This window comes from Theropithecus gelada, chromosome 1 (assembly GCF_003255815.1).
Source record: "Theropithecus gelada isolate Dixy chromosome 1, Tgel_1.0, whole genome shotgun sequence".
Lineage (NCBI taxonomy): Eukaryota > Metazoa > Chordata > Mammalia > Primates > Cercopithecidae > Theropithecus > Theropithecus gelada.
The window spans coordinates 189,462,508-189,479,832 of record NC_037668.1 but is presented as its reverse complement, the minus strand read 5'-3'; the positions used below and the strand labels follow the sequence as shown (position 1 = coordinate 189,479,832).

Genomic DNA, 17,325 nt, shown 5'->3' with positions numbered 1-17,325 from the left:
AGTGCAGGATAGTGCTTCAGCAACTATATACTCTATTTCCCTACAGATGAAGTATGAACAATGGTAACAAAGCAAGTAAAATGTAGTTATCTAAGCAATATAGTGAGGTTTTTCATTTGCTGTTTGGACATCCTAAATTAGAGAGCAAATAATCATTACTTTGGTAATCATTCAGAATAATACCTGTACATACTGGCTACATCTCACAAGTAATATAGATGATCTTAGTGCTCTTGGCTATAAATATTTTTTGATATAATTGCTAACTTATATTAATCAGAACTAGACTAGTATAATCAGAGTGGTCCATCTTCTATTTAGTATTTCAAGAAGTTAGAAATATCATTTCAGATACACTATTAATAACTTTATGCCTTTCTATGAGACAAATAAGAACAATTATTTTTTTGATAATAGACTAGAAGTTCTAAGGACAGCAAATTAAAATGTTTAAAATTGTAAGTAGATGCCTGGCAGATAATCATGTTAATTATCTGGTAACTTATATGTCAAGTCTAACAATTTATATCTGAACTCATGCATATACCTGTGTGTATGCATCAAATATAAAGTAACCTCCCCAGTACTTTCTCTTAAAGATCAGCAAATAGCTGATAGATTAGTAACTCCATGGTCCTGATATTCAGTATTGCAGCCCATGTGATCATAGGTCAGATAGATAATTAAAACTACTTACTACTTATTAAAATGAGTGGACCAGGAGAAAATATGAATCAGGGAACTTAGTGTTAATCTCACTAGATTTATTTGCTTTTTTGAAAATCCGCTCAATACAAGAGTTTGTAGAGGAGTATTCCTTACACTTCTTTAACAGATAGACCCCAGTGTGAAAACAATAACAACTGAAACCCCAAAACCCAAATCGGAATACCCCATTGAACTGTAGCTAGTCATTACTAGTAATTCAAAGTATAGTTGCTAGAATTACTGGGTTAGGGAGGAAATATTTTTGCTAAAAAGTACTTCTATTTTGTAAACCATGAGTTATTAATTTATGCTGAAGACAGAAGAGAAGATATTCTATCACTTTTGGAAATATAACTACTTGTAAAGCACTTGCCTGCCATCAGAATAGGAATCCTCATGGCTTATAAATCTAGACTGTCTAAGAAGAATTATTGTTGGACTGGATTGCATAGGTCAGGAAAAAATAAAAGTCTTATTTAACAAGCTTGGGGAGAAAGACTCTTGATGTTTACCCAGGTATCTGATCAAAAGGCTAGTATATTTTTCCATCATTTATTCATCGGTGCAAGCAATATTTATTAAGCATTTCCTATGTGATGTACTGACTTCTTGTGATTTATTAGTAAAAGCTATTCCTGAGAGACTATGTACTAGAAGAGGTACTGAGGAAGAGATGGTGGGTAAACTGAAGATAGGTTACTACGAACATTTAAGGCCTCCAAACTGCCTGAGTCCCATCTGCAATCATGCCACATCTGAAAGTTTGTGCCCCTTCCTGCTGCCAACTTATTAATGATCTAACTATTTATGGGTGTTCTATCCTTTGTTTATTCAATTAGATTTAACAGCCCTGTGCCTGTTAAATGCCCTGTGCCTGCTCTGAGCAAGGCAGGTAGTGTATGATAGGACCTTTATTAATCTGGAAACAGTCTGCTTCTGTACTGTGGTGGGTGGTATTGGGTATAGAACAGTCATTCTACTAACTCAGTGACTAGATTTTTAGGCTAGGACCGTGGGGCAGTGCCATATTGCTTTCTCTGGGGAACAGTTGTTCACTGTGGATGGGCATCCTTACCCATGAGAGGTGTTAGAGGGAATAGTGGGCTAGGAATGATGTCTGGGATGTTATCAACTTCTCTAAAAAGACTCCCTGATTAATCAACTCTTTGCTTTCTCCATGAGTATCATCTTTTTAACGTTCAGTAGAGAAAAATCACCCTCCAGAGGGTAGGAAATGGCTGTCATTTGCAAAAAGTATGACTACTCTCAGGGCTTCTGAGGAAATGGAAAAGCGCTAGGATCAGTGAGGAAAGGCATGGACTCAAAGCCAGTCAGCATGAAGCACATTTGTGATGGAGTGCTAGAGAATTCTTGCCATTTGCATTGAACATCTGCTTTCCAGCTTCCATTTTGGTTATATAAACATACCAGAATGAGTTAACTTGGCTGGAATCTCAAATCACTCCTTTTGGGGATAGGATATGCCAGAACGGCCTGATATAGGGATATGAGCAGGCATCTCAGATGAGAAGTCTGTGTCACTTACTTTATTCCCCATTAAAAACCTGCATTCTTGTTATTTACATGGGCTTTCTTCTCCCTTTCTCCATTCCCCTTTGTATCTGGTATCTCTTCCCTCGATTCTTCCTTCTTTCCCAGGTGTGTTTGATAACTGCTCCCACACTGTCAGTGACAAAGGCTGGGCCCTGGGGATCCGCTCAGGGAAGGACAAGGGAAAGCGGGATGCTCGCTTCTTCTTCTCCCTCCGCACCGACCGCATGAAGAAAGCCACCATCTTGATTAGCCACAGTCGCTACCAACCAGGCACATGGACCCACGTGGCAGCCACTTACGATGGACGGCGCATGGCCCTGTATGTGCATGGCACTCAGGTGGCTAGCAGTCTAGATCAGTCTGGTCCCCTGAACAGCCCCTTCATGGCATCTTGCCGCTCTTTGCTTCTGGGGGGAGACAGCTCTGAGGATGGACGCTATTTCCGTGGACACCTGGGCACACTGGTTTTCTGGTCGACCGCCCTGCCACAAAACCATTTTCAACACAGTTCTCAGCATTCAAGCGGGGAGGAGGAAGCAACTGACTTGGTCCTGACAGCGAGCTTTGAGCCTCTGAACACAGAATGGGTTCCCTTTAGAGATGAGAAGTACCCACGACTTGAGGTTCTCCAGGGCTTTGAGCCAGAGCCCGAGATTCTGTCGCCTTTGCGGCCCCCACTCTGTGGGCAAACGGTTTGTGACAACGTGGAATTGATCTCCCGGTACAATGGATACTGGCCCCTTCGGGGAGAGAAGGTGATACGCTACCAGGTGGTGAACATCTGTGATGATGAGGGCCTAAACCCCATTGTGAGCGAGGAGCAGATTCGTCTGCAGCACGAGGCACTGAATGAGGCCTTCAACCGCTACAACATCAGCTGGCAGCTGAGCGTCCACCAGGTCCACAATTCCACCCTGCGACACCGGGTTGTGCTTGTGAACTGTGAGCCCAGCAAGATTGGCAATGACCATTGCGACCCCGAGTGTGAGCACCCACTCACAGGCTATGATGGGGGTGACTGCCGCCTGCAGGGCCGCTGCTACTCCTGGAACCGCAGGGATGGGCTCTGTCACGCGGAGTGTAACAACATGCTGAACGACTTTGACGACGGGGACTGCTGCGACCCCCAGGTGGCTGATGTGCGCAAGACCTGCTTTGACCCTGATTCACCCAAGAGGTAAGGGATTGGGGTTTGGGGTGTCCTACTTGTAGGGTACATTTCTGACATCATTTTATCTGTTTGGTTTTGGAGACAAATGTGTTCACACAGTCCCTGAATACAACATTAATCCACCCCATCAGACAGTATTAAGCTTTTGTGAAGTGCTAGGTGTTCTGTTAGGTAATTAGGAACACAGATGACTGAGACAAGAGACAGCCCTCACAGAACTCACTATTTGTGGTGCAGAAAGCTGTGTACATAGTGGGAAGTGCACCCAAAGGCATATGCACCAGATACTTCGGGCACAGGAAAGCTGAACAACTTGCTCTACCAGAGGAGGCCAGGAAATCTTCGTGGAGAATGAACAAGGTATCCAGACATAGAAACCAGTCAATACTTATTACACGTGACAATACTTCCTATAGTCTTAGGGTCTTGGCAAAGTAATGCAGATCTGTGAAAAGGTCTTAGGTCTGTTTAGTCTAAGCAGTTCAACACTTTCGTAAAGTTTCGTGTGACAGCTAGCCACTAGTCTCCTTTAGGTGACTGAGATCTTTCACTGTTGCCCCATTAAATTCCATTCTTTGTGCAGCATCCAGAAGGATCTTTTGAAAAAGGTAAGTTGGATACTGTCATTTCTCGTCTTAAGATTTTTTCCTCCACTGCACTCAGAATAAAATCTGAATCCCCTACCTGACACACAGGCTCTTAATGCAATCTGGCCCCTGTCTGCCTCTCCATCCCCACCCACATAGCACAGCCTCACTGACTTGATTCTATTCCATTGAACAGATCAAGCTTTTTTCTGCCCTCAGGATTTTGCATTTGCTGTTCCATCTTCTTGGAATCCTCTTTTCCTTAATATTCCCTTGGTGGGCTCTCTCTTGTCATTCAAATGCCTACTTAGATGTTACCACCTGGGAGGCCTTTCCTAATCCCTCAGATTAAAGCAGCTATCAATTACTGTTACATCAACTAATTTAAATTTCCTGTTTAACACTTAGTACTTCTGATATTTTTTCTTTCACATTCATGTATTTGTCTGTTTTTCCCCTATTTGGAATATCAGCTCCATGAGATCAGGGCCCTTATCTATTCTGTTAACTACTATATTCCCAAGGCCTAGAATAGCAGCTGACATTTAGTTGTTTAAGTTGATGAATAAATGGATCTGATGTGTCTCTTGTTCTGAGACAGAAGCCATAAGAAGATTCTCATTTGATGGCTGATGCAGGGGTTGGACATAATAGAGGAGGGTAAGAAAGTAAGTAGGTAGCTAGTGAACTTGTTAATATGTGTTTGTGGACAAGGTATCCCCAATACACAACTGGTGCCTTTGTTCAAATTATGAAAAGGCTTACCTGACCTAGGGTACAGGGCTGGTGGGAGGTGGGGGAACAGGATCTCAGCTCCCACCCAATGTCTTGATGGCTGCTTTTGTGTTGGACACCATTTGTACAAGTAGTTCCTGGTACCCCTGTGTGTGGGAAGTCCTCTTGGTATGAGTTACCACTAATAGAGTGGCCTGTACTTTAAGCATGTGGTGTAAAAGACTGAGTATACGATTTGGAATCAAGGGACATGATTAAATTTTGGAGTCCTCACTACTTAACTAGGTTTGCAAGTTACGCAAGTCACTTTTGGAAACTCAGAAGTCTTCTCTATGAAGTAAGGATGATTGCAGTAATACCTTGCATTATCAGTATTTTCAGGTTATTTTGTGAATCAAATGAAAGTATAGGAAAGTAGCTCTAACGTTTTCAATGTACACAAATAGTTCTAAAATAACATTAGTTCTTATTATTAAGGCTGACAGATAGGAAGTCTTTATTTACATAGTGATGCAAAGAGAACTAATCAAATTATCAGAACTATTTGTATAATAAAATTCTGTTTAGAACAATGAGAACACATGGACACAGGGAGGGGAACATCACACACTGGGGCCTGTCAGGGAGTGGTGGGGCTAGGGGATGGATAGCATTAGGAGAAATACCTAATGTAGATGACGGGTTGATGGGCGCAACAAACCACCATGACACGTGTATACCTATGTAACAAACCTGCATGTTCTGCACGTGTATCCCAGAACTTAAAGTATAATTTAAAAAAAGAAGAAGAAAAGAAAATTATGTTTGGGTTTGGTTTTTAGATTTTGGTAACCTCAAACAGAAGCTAAACCTCACTAACAGCAGTGGTTAGCAACACTTAGGATCCCCCGGAGAAATGAGAAAGTCTGGTCTCCCAGTTTATAGTAATGACCTCCTGCCCTGTCTGAGAGAGCTGTCTTTCAAGGTACCCAGGTATTGTTCTCCTCAGAATTTCCCTTTCTTTCTCTAAATTCCTATCACACTGCCCTTATCTGGGTGTTTATGACTTACCTCACTGCCTGCAGAAGAGGAACTCACTCCTATTTATAGACCCAGTAGTGTTTTGAACCTTTATTCATAAGTGACTCTTTTAGCCCCACATATAAAACCTGCTTTGTGGAATACAAAGGAAATATTTATACTTTTTGATAGTTAAAAATACTAACTCAAAGTGAAAATTGCTCATGGTTTAAAATATCAAATTATAACAAAAGACAGAAGGAAGAAAATCAGTCACCTGCCTAACTCTTCCCCATCCTTCTCCACACTCTGTCCTTGCTTTGCACAGGTTACTATCTCTATTTTTTTCACCTTTTTTTTTTTCTGGTAGTTTCCTGTACACCTCTAAATATTGTATTTATATTGCTTGGTTCATCAATTTTAAACATTATCCATTGATTTCTTAAGATAGAGACGGGACTAACTCCCTTACATTATCTCCTTCCTTGTCCTTACATCCTTCCATATAATTACTTTACTATTTTTGTTGAATCAATTGTATGTATTATAGTATTATGACTGTGAAATGTTATTTGTTGCAGAACAAAGTACTATTCTATTATTATATTTCTTTTCTTGCACAGCTTCTTCCCATTCCCAGCCCAACCCCTTGAGTCTCTATTTATTTCCTTCCTTCCTTCCTTCCTTCCTTCCTTCCTTCCTTCCTTCCTTCCTTCCTTCCTTCCTTCCTTCCTTCCTTCCTTCCTTCCGTCTTTTATTCTTTCTTGATATTCTTGATTGCTTTCAAATGCTTTATTTTACCGGCTAATTTGTAGAATAAATTTATAAAAATGTTCCCCTCCTCTGAACTGTTCTAACACTAAATAAAACTCTTCTTCTTCACCCTTCAAAAAATGTTTTTTGCACTCCTCTAGAGCTCTCCCTTCTAGTTAATTGTATTCACTTCTTCCAATCTTGGCCAGGTATCTTTAGGTCTGCTGCACAGTTGTCATCCTGGGACTTCTCTTCAATGCGTTTTTTTGGGGGATAGAGCCACTGTGTCCTGAATTACATGAATATCTCTTAATTTACTACCTTATTTTACTGGAAAGCATCCTCAAGTAAATTTGTAAGAAAAGATGTTTTAGGTAATGTTTTCTGAAAATGCACTTCTCAGAATGTTTTCGTTCTACTTTCATACAAAATTGATAGTTTGACTTGGTATAAAATTTTGAATTGAAAAACAGTTTAACTCAAACTTATGAAGAAGTTCATTAATTACTTCTAGCTTCTGTTCTGATAATTGTGTGTACTTTTATAGTGTGTGAGTATATATATACACACATATATATATATTTATATATTCTTTTAGAATCTTATCCTTAGCCTTGTTACTCTAGGAATTTGTAAGATTATTTTTTAGGGATTGACTTTTATTGTTCTTTTGTTGAACATTGTTCAGTTTGGACACTTATGCCCCTTGCCTCTGGAAAAATCTCTTAAATTGTTACTTTGATATTTCTTCATTCAGTTTTCTCTATTCTCTTTGTTACCCCTGATACTCCTGGGGATGAATCTACTGAACTCACTCTTTGTCTCTTTTCTCTCCTACGTTCTCTGTTAGTTTGTTCTACTTTTTTTTTTTTGAGATTTCTTTGAGTCTTTCAATGCTTTTATTTACTTTTATATTTTAACAATCATACGTTTAACACCTTCTTATTCTTTGATTATTTTTAATATAATCTTAAAAAAATTTTAAGACAGACATTTTCAAAGATAAAAATGTGATTCATTTGGAATTTTTTTTGTGTGTGTTATATCTGATACCTCTGAAGTCAACTTTTCTTTTTTTATTATATTTTAAATTAATGACTGTTCTTTATGCTGGTGACTTTCCTTAAATGTCTAATGCTTATTCACAGTAGAAACCACACTTTTAAATCTCTACTTATGATGATCTAAGAAAGAATAATTATCTATGAATTTTCTCTTTTGAAAAAAGAAATTTGAAGGCAGAAACATAGTGGAGGAGAGAGGTTTTCTTTCTTCTCAGCTCTCTTATACTTATTTCATGTGTAGGTCTTTTCTGCCTTCCCTATCCTATTTTTTGTGCTGAATTTTTATTATAAAAATATTAATTTTTTATGACTCTTGGCAAGAGCAATATTTTGAAAAGTAATTATTTATCAAGCTTCTATGATATGCCAGGCATGGCAGAGGGACACATGTAAAGACTATGGAAATGGTAAGGGCTAACAATTTAGAGGAGAAGTTCAGTAATTTTATCTAAATTCTCTGGGTTTAAATCCAGGCTGAGGCATTAAGAGCAGAACATGGGGAATGGCTTTTCTTTGCCATGGCTTAGATTGTTTGAAAGGACTTTTGATTCATAGAGATATAGATCTTTGGGTTTCCATAAGGTCCTGTGACTTGGTGCAGTTAGTCTCTGAACTAGATTGCCTTTGTAGAGCCTGCCTATTATTACAGTTAAATCACAGAGCTCAAGCTTACAATTCCATTATACTGTTACTCTGAAGGGACTCAACTTTGACAAATGCTTTGCCAGGCATCTATTGAGCGGAGTGCTCCAGGCACAGAGTCTTTCCACTCACAGTGGAAGCACCAGAAGCTCACAGTTTAGGGTCGGGGGAGAGTAGTAGAAAGTGGGGGACAGACCTACAAATAGATCACTAACATTTGAGTGCAAGGATTGATGTATGAACAACTGTCCTCACTTCCCAAATCCTGTTCAGTCTTCCTGCTGTGGTTCCAATGTGTCTCTCAAAGTTAAGAAAATGTGGCACATATATACCATGGAATACTATGCAGCCATAAAATAGATGAGTTCTTGTCCTTTGTAGGGACACAGATGAAGCTGGAAACCATCATTCTGAGCAAACTATCGCAAGGACAGAAAACCAAACACCGCATGTTCTCATTCATAGGTGGGAATTGAACAATGAGAACATTTGGACACAGGGTGGGGAACATCACACACCGGGGCCTGTCATGGGGTGGGAGGGGGGTGGGATAGTATTAGGAGATATACCTAATGTAAATGACCAGTTAATGGGTGCAGCACACCAACATGGCACATGTATACATATGTAACAAATCTGCACGTTGTGCACATGTACCCTGGAACTTAAAGTATAATAAATTAAAAAAAAAAAAAAAGAAATTTAATCCCTAAAGCAACAGTGTTGAGAGGTGAAAATGTTAAGAGATGGTTATGTCATGAGAGCTCTGCCCTCATTAATGGATTCATGCTGTTATCACAGGAGTGAGTTTCTGATAAAAGGATGAGTTCGCTACCCCTCTCTCATGCCTGCTTTCTTGCACTTCTGTCTTCTACCATGGATGATGAAGCAAAAGGACCTTCACTAGATGCAGGCCTCTCAACCTTGGACTTTACAGCCTCCAGAACTGTAGGAAATTAATCTCTCTTTTTCATAAATTACCCATTCTCATGTATTCTGCTATGGCATCACAAAACAAACCAAGATGCATTCCCACCACCCCCAGCAAGAAACCACAAATCTAGCCCAAAGTGGTTCCTCTCCCAAATGCTCTGAGAGGAGAGAAAGCCTGATGAATTCAGCATCAAACATCTGTAACCCAGATGAGCCTATCAAAGGGAGAGTACTTATCAGGCTCTGGACTGGTCAGGAGGAGATATGAATTATAGATACATTACCCAGCCAGTTGAACAGACCTACCAAGATAAAGGAACTTGGAACTAGGCAGGGCTACATAAACCAGATGTCTGTTTCTACATAGTAGCTGCCCTGAGAGATGATCTGCAAGAATTAAGGGAAGGAAGGGTGTTGAGTGTCCACTTCAGTAAAATCACAAATGTCATTGACTATTCCCTGTGGTGCATACTAGGGAGCCGAGCCCAAAGGAATTTCTGTACCCTCAGGGGAACCTGTCTTCCCTGACCTTTGCAGGCTTCAACTTTTTTTTTGGTTATTAATTGTTTCTGTCACATTTCTCCCTAAAATTATGTCTCAGAGTTACAGTTCTTTGCTGCTGCACCTACTTTCCATCCCATGCTTTCTCTCCTTTTCACAATAGAGTTGAGCAAGTATTTCACTAAATCTGGAACTCTGCTTGTCTCTCTTTTTTGGTTTCTATATCTCAGATCTCATAATATTGCTATAATGTGAAGAAAAGTCTCCAAATAAAAACAAATAGTTGAACAAGGATCAATCATTTAGTGTCTGACCATGCTCTGAAGCAGACAATGGGGATACTGTATATTTGTTTTCTGTATATTTGTTTCTGAAGCCTGTGATGGGCTAACATCTCTATATGTTGGCAACTCATTGTGTCTTCTTTGCCTCATTCCCTGAGGTTTCACTGGGGAGTTCAAGGGCAGAGGACTCTTATACATAGCAATACTTGCCCATGGCATACTTCCCTCTAAAGAGGTCCTCAAGAGGGTGGCTGGGAATTGTTCTGGGGGATATGGCAGAGAGTGGTGTCTGCAGGTATACACTAGAAAGGGTGTATCTTGGGACAGGAAGGCAGAGGCACATGGCATCAAAGGGAACAGGTGGAGAAGTTGGTGCTGCACAGACCTGGATGCCTTGGATTAGCTGTGCTTTGCTCACTGACACTCAGAGGCTGTTGAGCCAAAGGCATGGTCAGGCTGGGCTCTTGCAGTGGCTGGTCTGTTAAACATCAGCCAGGCTTCATTATAGGTTTCTTTTGAAGTTGAGATTCAAAGGTCCCTGAAGCCAAAAAAAACACACGCAGGGAAAATAAGCATAAGGGGTAGAAGAGGGCAGGAAGAAAAGAAATGGAGGAGAAATTTTAAAACTAAACAGCAAAAAACTGTCAGTTCCCTCACTTCAAAATTCACAGGCAGTGTGAACTCTAGAGCGAGTGTCACCTTCTCATGGTCACGTCAACTGGCAACGGGAATAGAAGGAAAGAAATAAGAGGAGATTCCGTAGATAAGCACAGTAAGTTTACCTACAAGCAGAAATGTCTCTTATTTATTTTCCTACAAGCCAGTTTCTCCACAGTTCCAATAGGCACCGTATTATGGAGCAAACGAAATCCACAGTTTTTCTGTTCACCTGACTTAGTGGACTTTCCTCCTCAGGTTAGTGGGGGGTGGGGCAGGGTGGATGTTTTTCTCTTTTTCATAGTTTATTTCCTACCCAAATAGACAGACTGGTGAGTGAGCCGTGTAGTCTGTCTGGGTTAAAAATATTTCCTCTTAGAAATTTTTCAGGAGAGACCCCAGTCTCCAACTACACGCAGTTGTTCAAAATACTTCGGCTTTTTCCTAGGAGTTGGGGGTGCTACCCCTGGTGCCTTGGCCAGATGCCAATCTGTCTCAGATGATTTCACTTAGAGGTTCCTTCCTAGGATTTAAGCCTAAGAGTTTGAAAGACAGCTGCACACTTACACATTTTCTTTCTTTTTTCCTTTTCTTGGACTCTTGTTTGTAATGACTTCAGTGACTGGTTATAAATGAAATCTTGTTGGTCGGTCTTCCCCTAACCAGGCCCTCATTCCCTTGATGTCAGAGTTGTCGAGTGGGTAGCGGGTGGCACATGTAGTTAGTGTGGCCGTCAGGGGTTTTTCTGAGGTTCCATCAGAGCACCAGCCTCTGGAGGAAGCTCCTGATCTATTATTAATTTCAACTCCAAGGTTTCTCTCACTTCCTACCCAGAACGCTGTCCAATGGTTGTGGATCTGATTTCCAGAGCCAAACACTTAACTACTACTTATCCTTCAAGTCTCAACTAGGATGTCCCTTCCTTCTTCTTGGAGCATTCTGTTGTCCTCAAATACAAATTAGCTACCTCATTTGTATCACTTCTCATCCCCCTGTAGCCACCACTGTAATCCAGGTCCCCATCTTCACTCACCTGGATTATTGCAATAGTCTTTTAACTGGTATCCCACTTTTGCCCTTGCACTATTGCCTCGAGTCTATTTTTAGCACAACAGTCAGAGTAATCCTATCATGGTATAACTCAGATCAAGTCATTCCTCTCCCCCTAATTCTCCAGCAGTTTACCAGCTTATTCAGAGTCAAAGCTAACAGCATGACTGATCTATACGGTCATATAGCATCAGTCATTTCTGTGGCTTCACCTCTTACCATGCTCCTTATTGCACTCCAACCACACTGGCCTTCTGACTTGCCAGACATACTCCTACTGTGTGACCTTTTCAGTGGCTTTTCACTTTTCTGGAATATTCTTCCTCCAGATTTCTACATGGCTAACTTGCCCACTTTCTTCTGGTCTTTTTTCAAAGTTACTTTCTAGGTGAGGCCTTCCCTGGAGACCTCACGTAAAATTGTACACACTGTCTTGGCTCTTTATGAATTCTTCCCCTGCTTTATTTTTCTTTTTAGAATTTATCACAAACATGCTATTTTGTTTATTTTGCTTAATATTCATTTTCTCCACTAGAATGTAAATTCTACCAGGGAAGGGGTTTTTATACGTTTGGCTGACTATTATACTCTAACACCTACAGCAGCAAAAGGAACGGACTAAGTATTCAATAAATAATTGTTAAAGAAAGGAATGTTCTTACTCTAGTGCAGTGGTTGGCAAACTATGGACCATGGAACAAATCTGGCCTATCACGTGTTTTTGTAAAAAAAATTATTTTGGAATACAGTTACACTCACTTGTTTACATATTGTCTATGGCTGCTTTCATGTGGCAGAGTTGTGCAGTTAAAAGAAAGACCACGTGGCCCACAAAGCCTAAAATATTTACTATCTGGCCCTTTATGAAAAAAATGGCCAACCCCTCCTTAAATACATATTTATTATACCATACTGTAACTTCCCGTTCCTGTCTATCTCTTGCACAAGACTTTAGTTTCTTTGTTCATAGTTCTTGGAACACATTTGATATTTTTAAAATGAATTAGTGTACATATATAAATATATATCTATATGTAGATGGAAAACCAATGACATGGGGAAATGACAATGTAGCTCAAGGGTTTTAGGAGGGTAAAAATTTGTAGGCAGAGTATAACACTATGTATGGGAAAAGAAGGGTATTCAGAAACTACACTCTAGTCAACTTCTCTACTGGTCTCATCACTGTGGTAGCACTGCCCCATTTAGATCTAGTAAGTAAAATAACTGACAATACTTACGGAAGTGTGAACATGTTAGCTAAGGAGGGAATGGCTTTAAGCCATTTTCTTCATTAACTTGTTATTTGAGTAGCTGGGCCCCCAGGAGGCTCCAAAAATCTGAAACATGGAGTAAATTTTGATGAGCATAAACACAGCTACAATAGCCAGAAAGTATTTATAACATGAATCCTCTTTACCTAGGGAGTCAGTGAATGAGAGAAAGACCAGATTCCAAAAAAGGAATACAAGATCTCTTGGGCATGATGTTACAGATTAGGCAAGATCCTTGTCAAGCATTTTAGTTAGGATTTTGCAATTGTAAGGAACAGACCTACTCATGTTCACTGCAGAAAATGGATTTATTGTAAAATTACATATGGGCTGGAAGTGGAGCTAGAGAGTTGCAGAGACTGTGGCAGTCAGGAGCTCCATCTCTCTCAAAGTCTACATATTTCGCTACGTCTTAGTTAATTTGCACCATTCATGTCTCATTAGCAATCTGCTAGATTACTCATAGTTTTTGCTTCCTTATAGCTTTAGTTTAAACCGTTGCTTCAGCTTGCTCTGGCTCGTAATTTATCTCATAGAATTTTTCCCTTCAGATTTTTATCCTATTGCTAGTTGCCACAGTTTCTCACAGTACCTTGGTTCAAATTATAAAGATAGTCAATGTCAACTGGCCTAACTCATCTTTACATGTTAGTTCAGAAGTCATAGGTTTCTGGCCAGCCTTGGGTTTAAGAAACTGTGGCCAAAAGAGCAGGATAGCTGGAGGGCTCCTCAGGGCTACAGGTCCGCAACCCTCTCTCAGCTGATGTCGACTCTGCTTGGAGTAGAATGAGCTCTCTTTTTTTTTTTTTTTTTTTTTTTGAGATGGGGTCTGGCTCGGTCGCCCAGGCTGGAGTGCAGTGTCACAATCTCGGCTCACTGCAAGCTCCACCTCCTGGGTTCATGCCATTCTCCTGCCTCAGCCTCCCGAGTAGCTGGGACTACAGGCGTCCACCACCATGCCCGGCTAATTTTTTGTATTTTTAGTAGAGACGGGATTTCACCATGTTAGCCAGGATGGTCTCGATCTCCTGATCTCATGATCCGCCCACCTCGGCCTCCCAAAGTCCTGGGATTACAGGCGTGAGCCACTGCGCCCGGCCGAATGAGCTGGTTTTTCATCTTTACTTCTTAAGGATGAAACTTCTGGCATGTTTAATTTCTGGTAATGTGCTTTTCTTTAGACCTTAGACCCTGGTATTCTTGGTGATGTAACTCCCACTGAATTTTAATGCTAATTTTAGTCTTGGAATTGCATGGTTTAGACTTCAAACCCAAATATGCTAGGATATCCAAGTAAAGTACCTGGTTCATAGTAAAATTATATATAATATTATATATATATAAATATATATATACACACACACATATATATGTATATAAAATACCAATGAAACAAATCATTTTGCATGGATTATTTTATTTAATGCTCACCATAGCTCCAAAAAGTAAATATTTTGATTATATGTATTTTATGCTTAGATTTAGATAGTCAAATAACTATTATTATGCAGTAGCAGACAGAAGTTAAACTCCGACTTCAGAGCTTATTTTTCCAACTGCCATTGTATATTGTTTGTTAAGTATAGGTCTTACACACCAGCAAAATGTTTAGCTTATAGTGGATTAAAAACTAAATATTTGTTGATTTTAACTATGTAATGATTATTTCAGAGAATACATTCTTGGAGAATGAGGGGAAGGAAAGGATAACTACTATGGGCTTAGGGGTTATGAAATACTTTATAGAAGACCCTCCCTTCCTTCCTTCCTCCCTTCCTTCCTTCCTTCCTTCCTTCCTTCCTTCCTTCCTTCCTTCCTTCCTTCCTTCCTTCCTTCCTTCCTTCCTTCCTTCCTTCCTTCCTTTCTGATGGAGTCTTGCTCTGTCACCCAGGCTGGAGTGCAGTGGTGTGATATCAGCTCACTGCAACCTCCGCCTACCAGGTTCAAGTGGTTCTTCTGCCTCAGCCTCCCGAGTAGCTGGGACTACAGGTGTGTGGCACCACGCCTGGCTAATTTTTGTATTCTTAGTAGAGATGTGGTTTCACCATATTGGCCAGGCTTGTCTTGAACTTCTGACTTTGTGATCTGCCCACGTTAGCCTCCCAAAGTGCTGGGATTACAGGCATGAGCCACCGTGCCTGGCTGAGTTTCTTAAAATATGTACAGTAGAGAGCAGAAGAAAGGTCAATTACATGAACCAAAGTACAGATGTGCAAACATGTTAAGGCCACTCTAAAAAGAACAGCTTGAAAGGAGGAAAATTTCTTAGAGAAAAGTGAGGAAGAAAACTGGAAAAGTTATACTGGACAACAGTCCCTAGATTTTGGGCTGAGGGATTTGAACCATAAGCAGTTAGGAACCATGAATGATATATGGATATATACGTGTCTGTTTTAACAGATATATGTGTTTTCTTTTTCTTTTTATTATTTTTATATTTATTTTTATTGATACGTAACATTTTATGTATTGACTGAGTGCATGTAATATTTTGTTACATGTATAGAATGTATAATGATTAAGTCAGGGTTTTTGAGGTATCATCACTCTGAGTTTATCATTTCCATGTGTTGAGAACAATTCAAGCTCCTCTCTCCCAGCTGCCTTAAAATATACAATGCATTGCTGTTAACTGTAGTCACTCTACTCTGCTGTTGAACAGTGGAACTTATAGCTTTTATCTAATTGTATGTTTGTACCTAACCTACCTCTCTTCATATCTGTTTCCACCCACCCACACTTCCTAGCCTCTAGCATCTATCATTCTACCCTCTGCCTTTGTGAGGTCAACTTTTTTAGCTCCCACATATAAGTGAGAGCATGCAGCATTTGACTTTCTGTGCCTGAGTTAGTTCACTTAATATGTGACCTTCAGTTTCATTCATGTTGCTGCAAATGGAAGATGTCATTCCTTTTTGTGGCTGAATATTATTCCATCATGTATATATACATGTTCTTTATCCAGTCATCCACTGATGGACACTTAAGTTGGTTGGACTTTCTATTAAATATATATTACTACCTCTCCCTCTGTCCTCCGTGTGCTCTAATATCTCTTCAGTTTTTCCATGTCTCTGCTGTCCTGTGCTGCATTTGAATAGCTGTTTTTGTATTTGCCCAGCCGACTCTTTCTTTAGGTTTGGCTAACCGGCTTTTACAACCCACCAATAAACTGTTAATTTTTATTAGTGTACTTTTAATCTCCATAAGTTATATTTAGTTCTTTGTCGCATCTGCCTAGCCATTTTTTATTTATTTTTGTTATTAATTCATCCTTTGGATATGCTTTTTTAATTTTTAAAAGCATGTTAAAGTGGTGGATACATGAACTTGCATAAGTAATAAAAACACCCACAAACAAGTATGAGTGACACTGGAGATATGTGAACAAGATTGATGGATTGGATCAATGTCAGTATCCTGGTTGTGGTATTGTATTATAGTTTTTCAAGATGTCATCATTGAAGGAAACCAGGTAAAATGTATACAAGGCTACTCTGTAATATTTGTTACAATGCAAATCTACAGTTTATTTCAAAAGAAAAAATTTAATTGAAAACATTAAGCATTTAAAAATATTTTACATCAGCTAGTCTGATTCTGTTATTTGTTATTACTGCTTGCTCTTCCTCACAGTGTTTTGTTTCTTCATATGTGATTTTTGATTGTAAGTCCATGTTCCTTAAAACTTTATCTGTTCAATTTCTTTCCAACCTGAGTTAAATATATGCTGTATTACTTCTGGCAATTGCCTAGGGCACTACCTACATAAAACCACTTTAAAATATATTATCGGCATAATTTTTTAGACCATACCATCTTATGAATTTGAGGTGCAAATCTGTGATATTTGGCTCATAGCTGTAATTGTCAGGGAAGATTTTCCCCCTATATTTTGAGTCAAGGCCAAGGAATACAGGTTTTCTTGCTGTACCTCTTGATAAAGTGGGCTTTTTAATTTTTAATATTTTTGGTACTCTGTTTTATTGACAGTGCAGTCCTCAGGAATTCTGGCTTTATGTGAGGCTGTCTTATCGAACACCCTATCTTGATAAGCCCTTTTTTATCCAAGATTCTCAAAAGGCTGTCAAGGAAGTTCTTGGGCATTAGGAATAGGGAGAGCCCTCATACAAGTTAGTGGCTTCAGAAAATATTTATTTTCTAGATTCCTGTTTTTACTTTGTATGTGGAGTCTGAAGATATCCTTTAATTTCTTTCCAACTTTACAATGCATTTAAAATTTATTTTTGTATATTCACTGGTTTTAGTTGTTTTCAGTGGAGGGATGATCAGGAATTCTAAACCCTTTATACTAGAAACAGAAGTCTTAAGCCATTGAATATTGAATATTTGACTAATTATTCAGAAAACTAATCTGGAGGCGGTATCCAGAATCAGTGTTACGGACCAGCG

The 17,325-nt window shown here is 39.5% G+C and overlaps 1 protein-coding gene across 1 annotated transcript in view; it reads left to right on the top strand.

The window, feature by feature from the left end:
- PAPPA2 (pappalysin 2) overlaps positions 1-17,325 on the top strand; it is a 301,019-nt gene that overhangs the window by 38,335 nt on the left and 245,359 nt on the right. Inside the window, exon 3 of the mRNA XM_025354616.1 lies at positions 2,368-3,439. Within this exon, the coding sequence (XP_025210401.1) occupies positions 2,368-3,439 (1,072 nt within the window). The remainder of the gene's footprint in view (positions 1-2,367; positions 3,440-17,325) is intronic.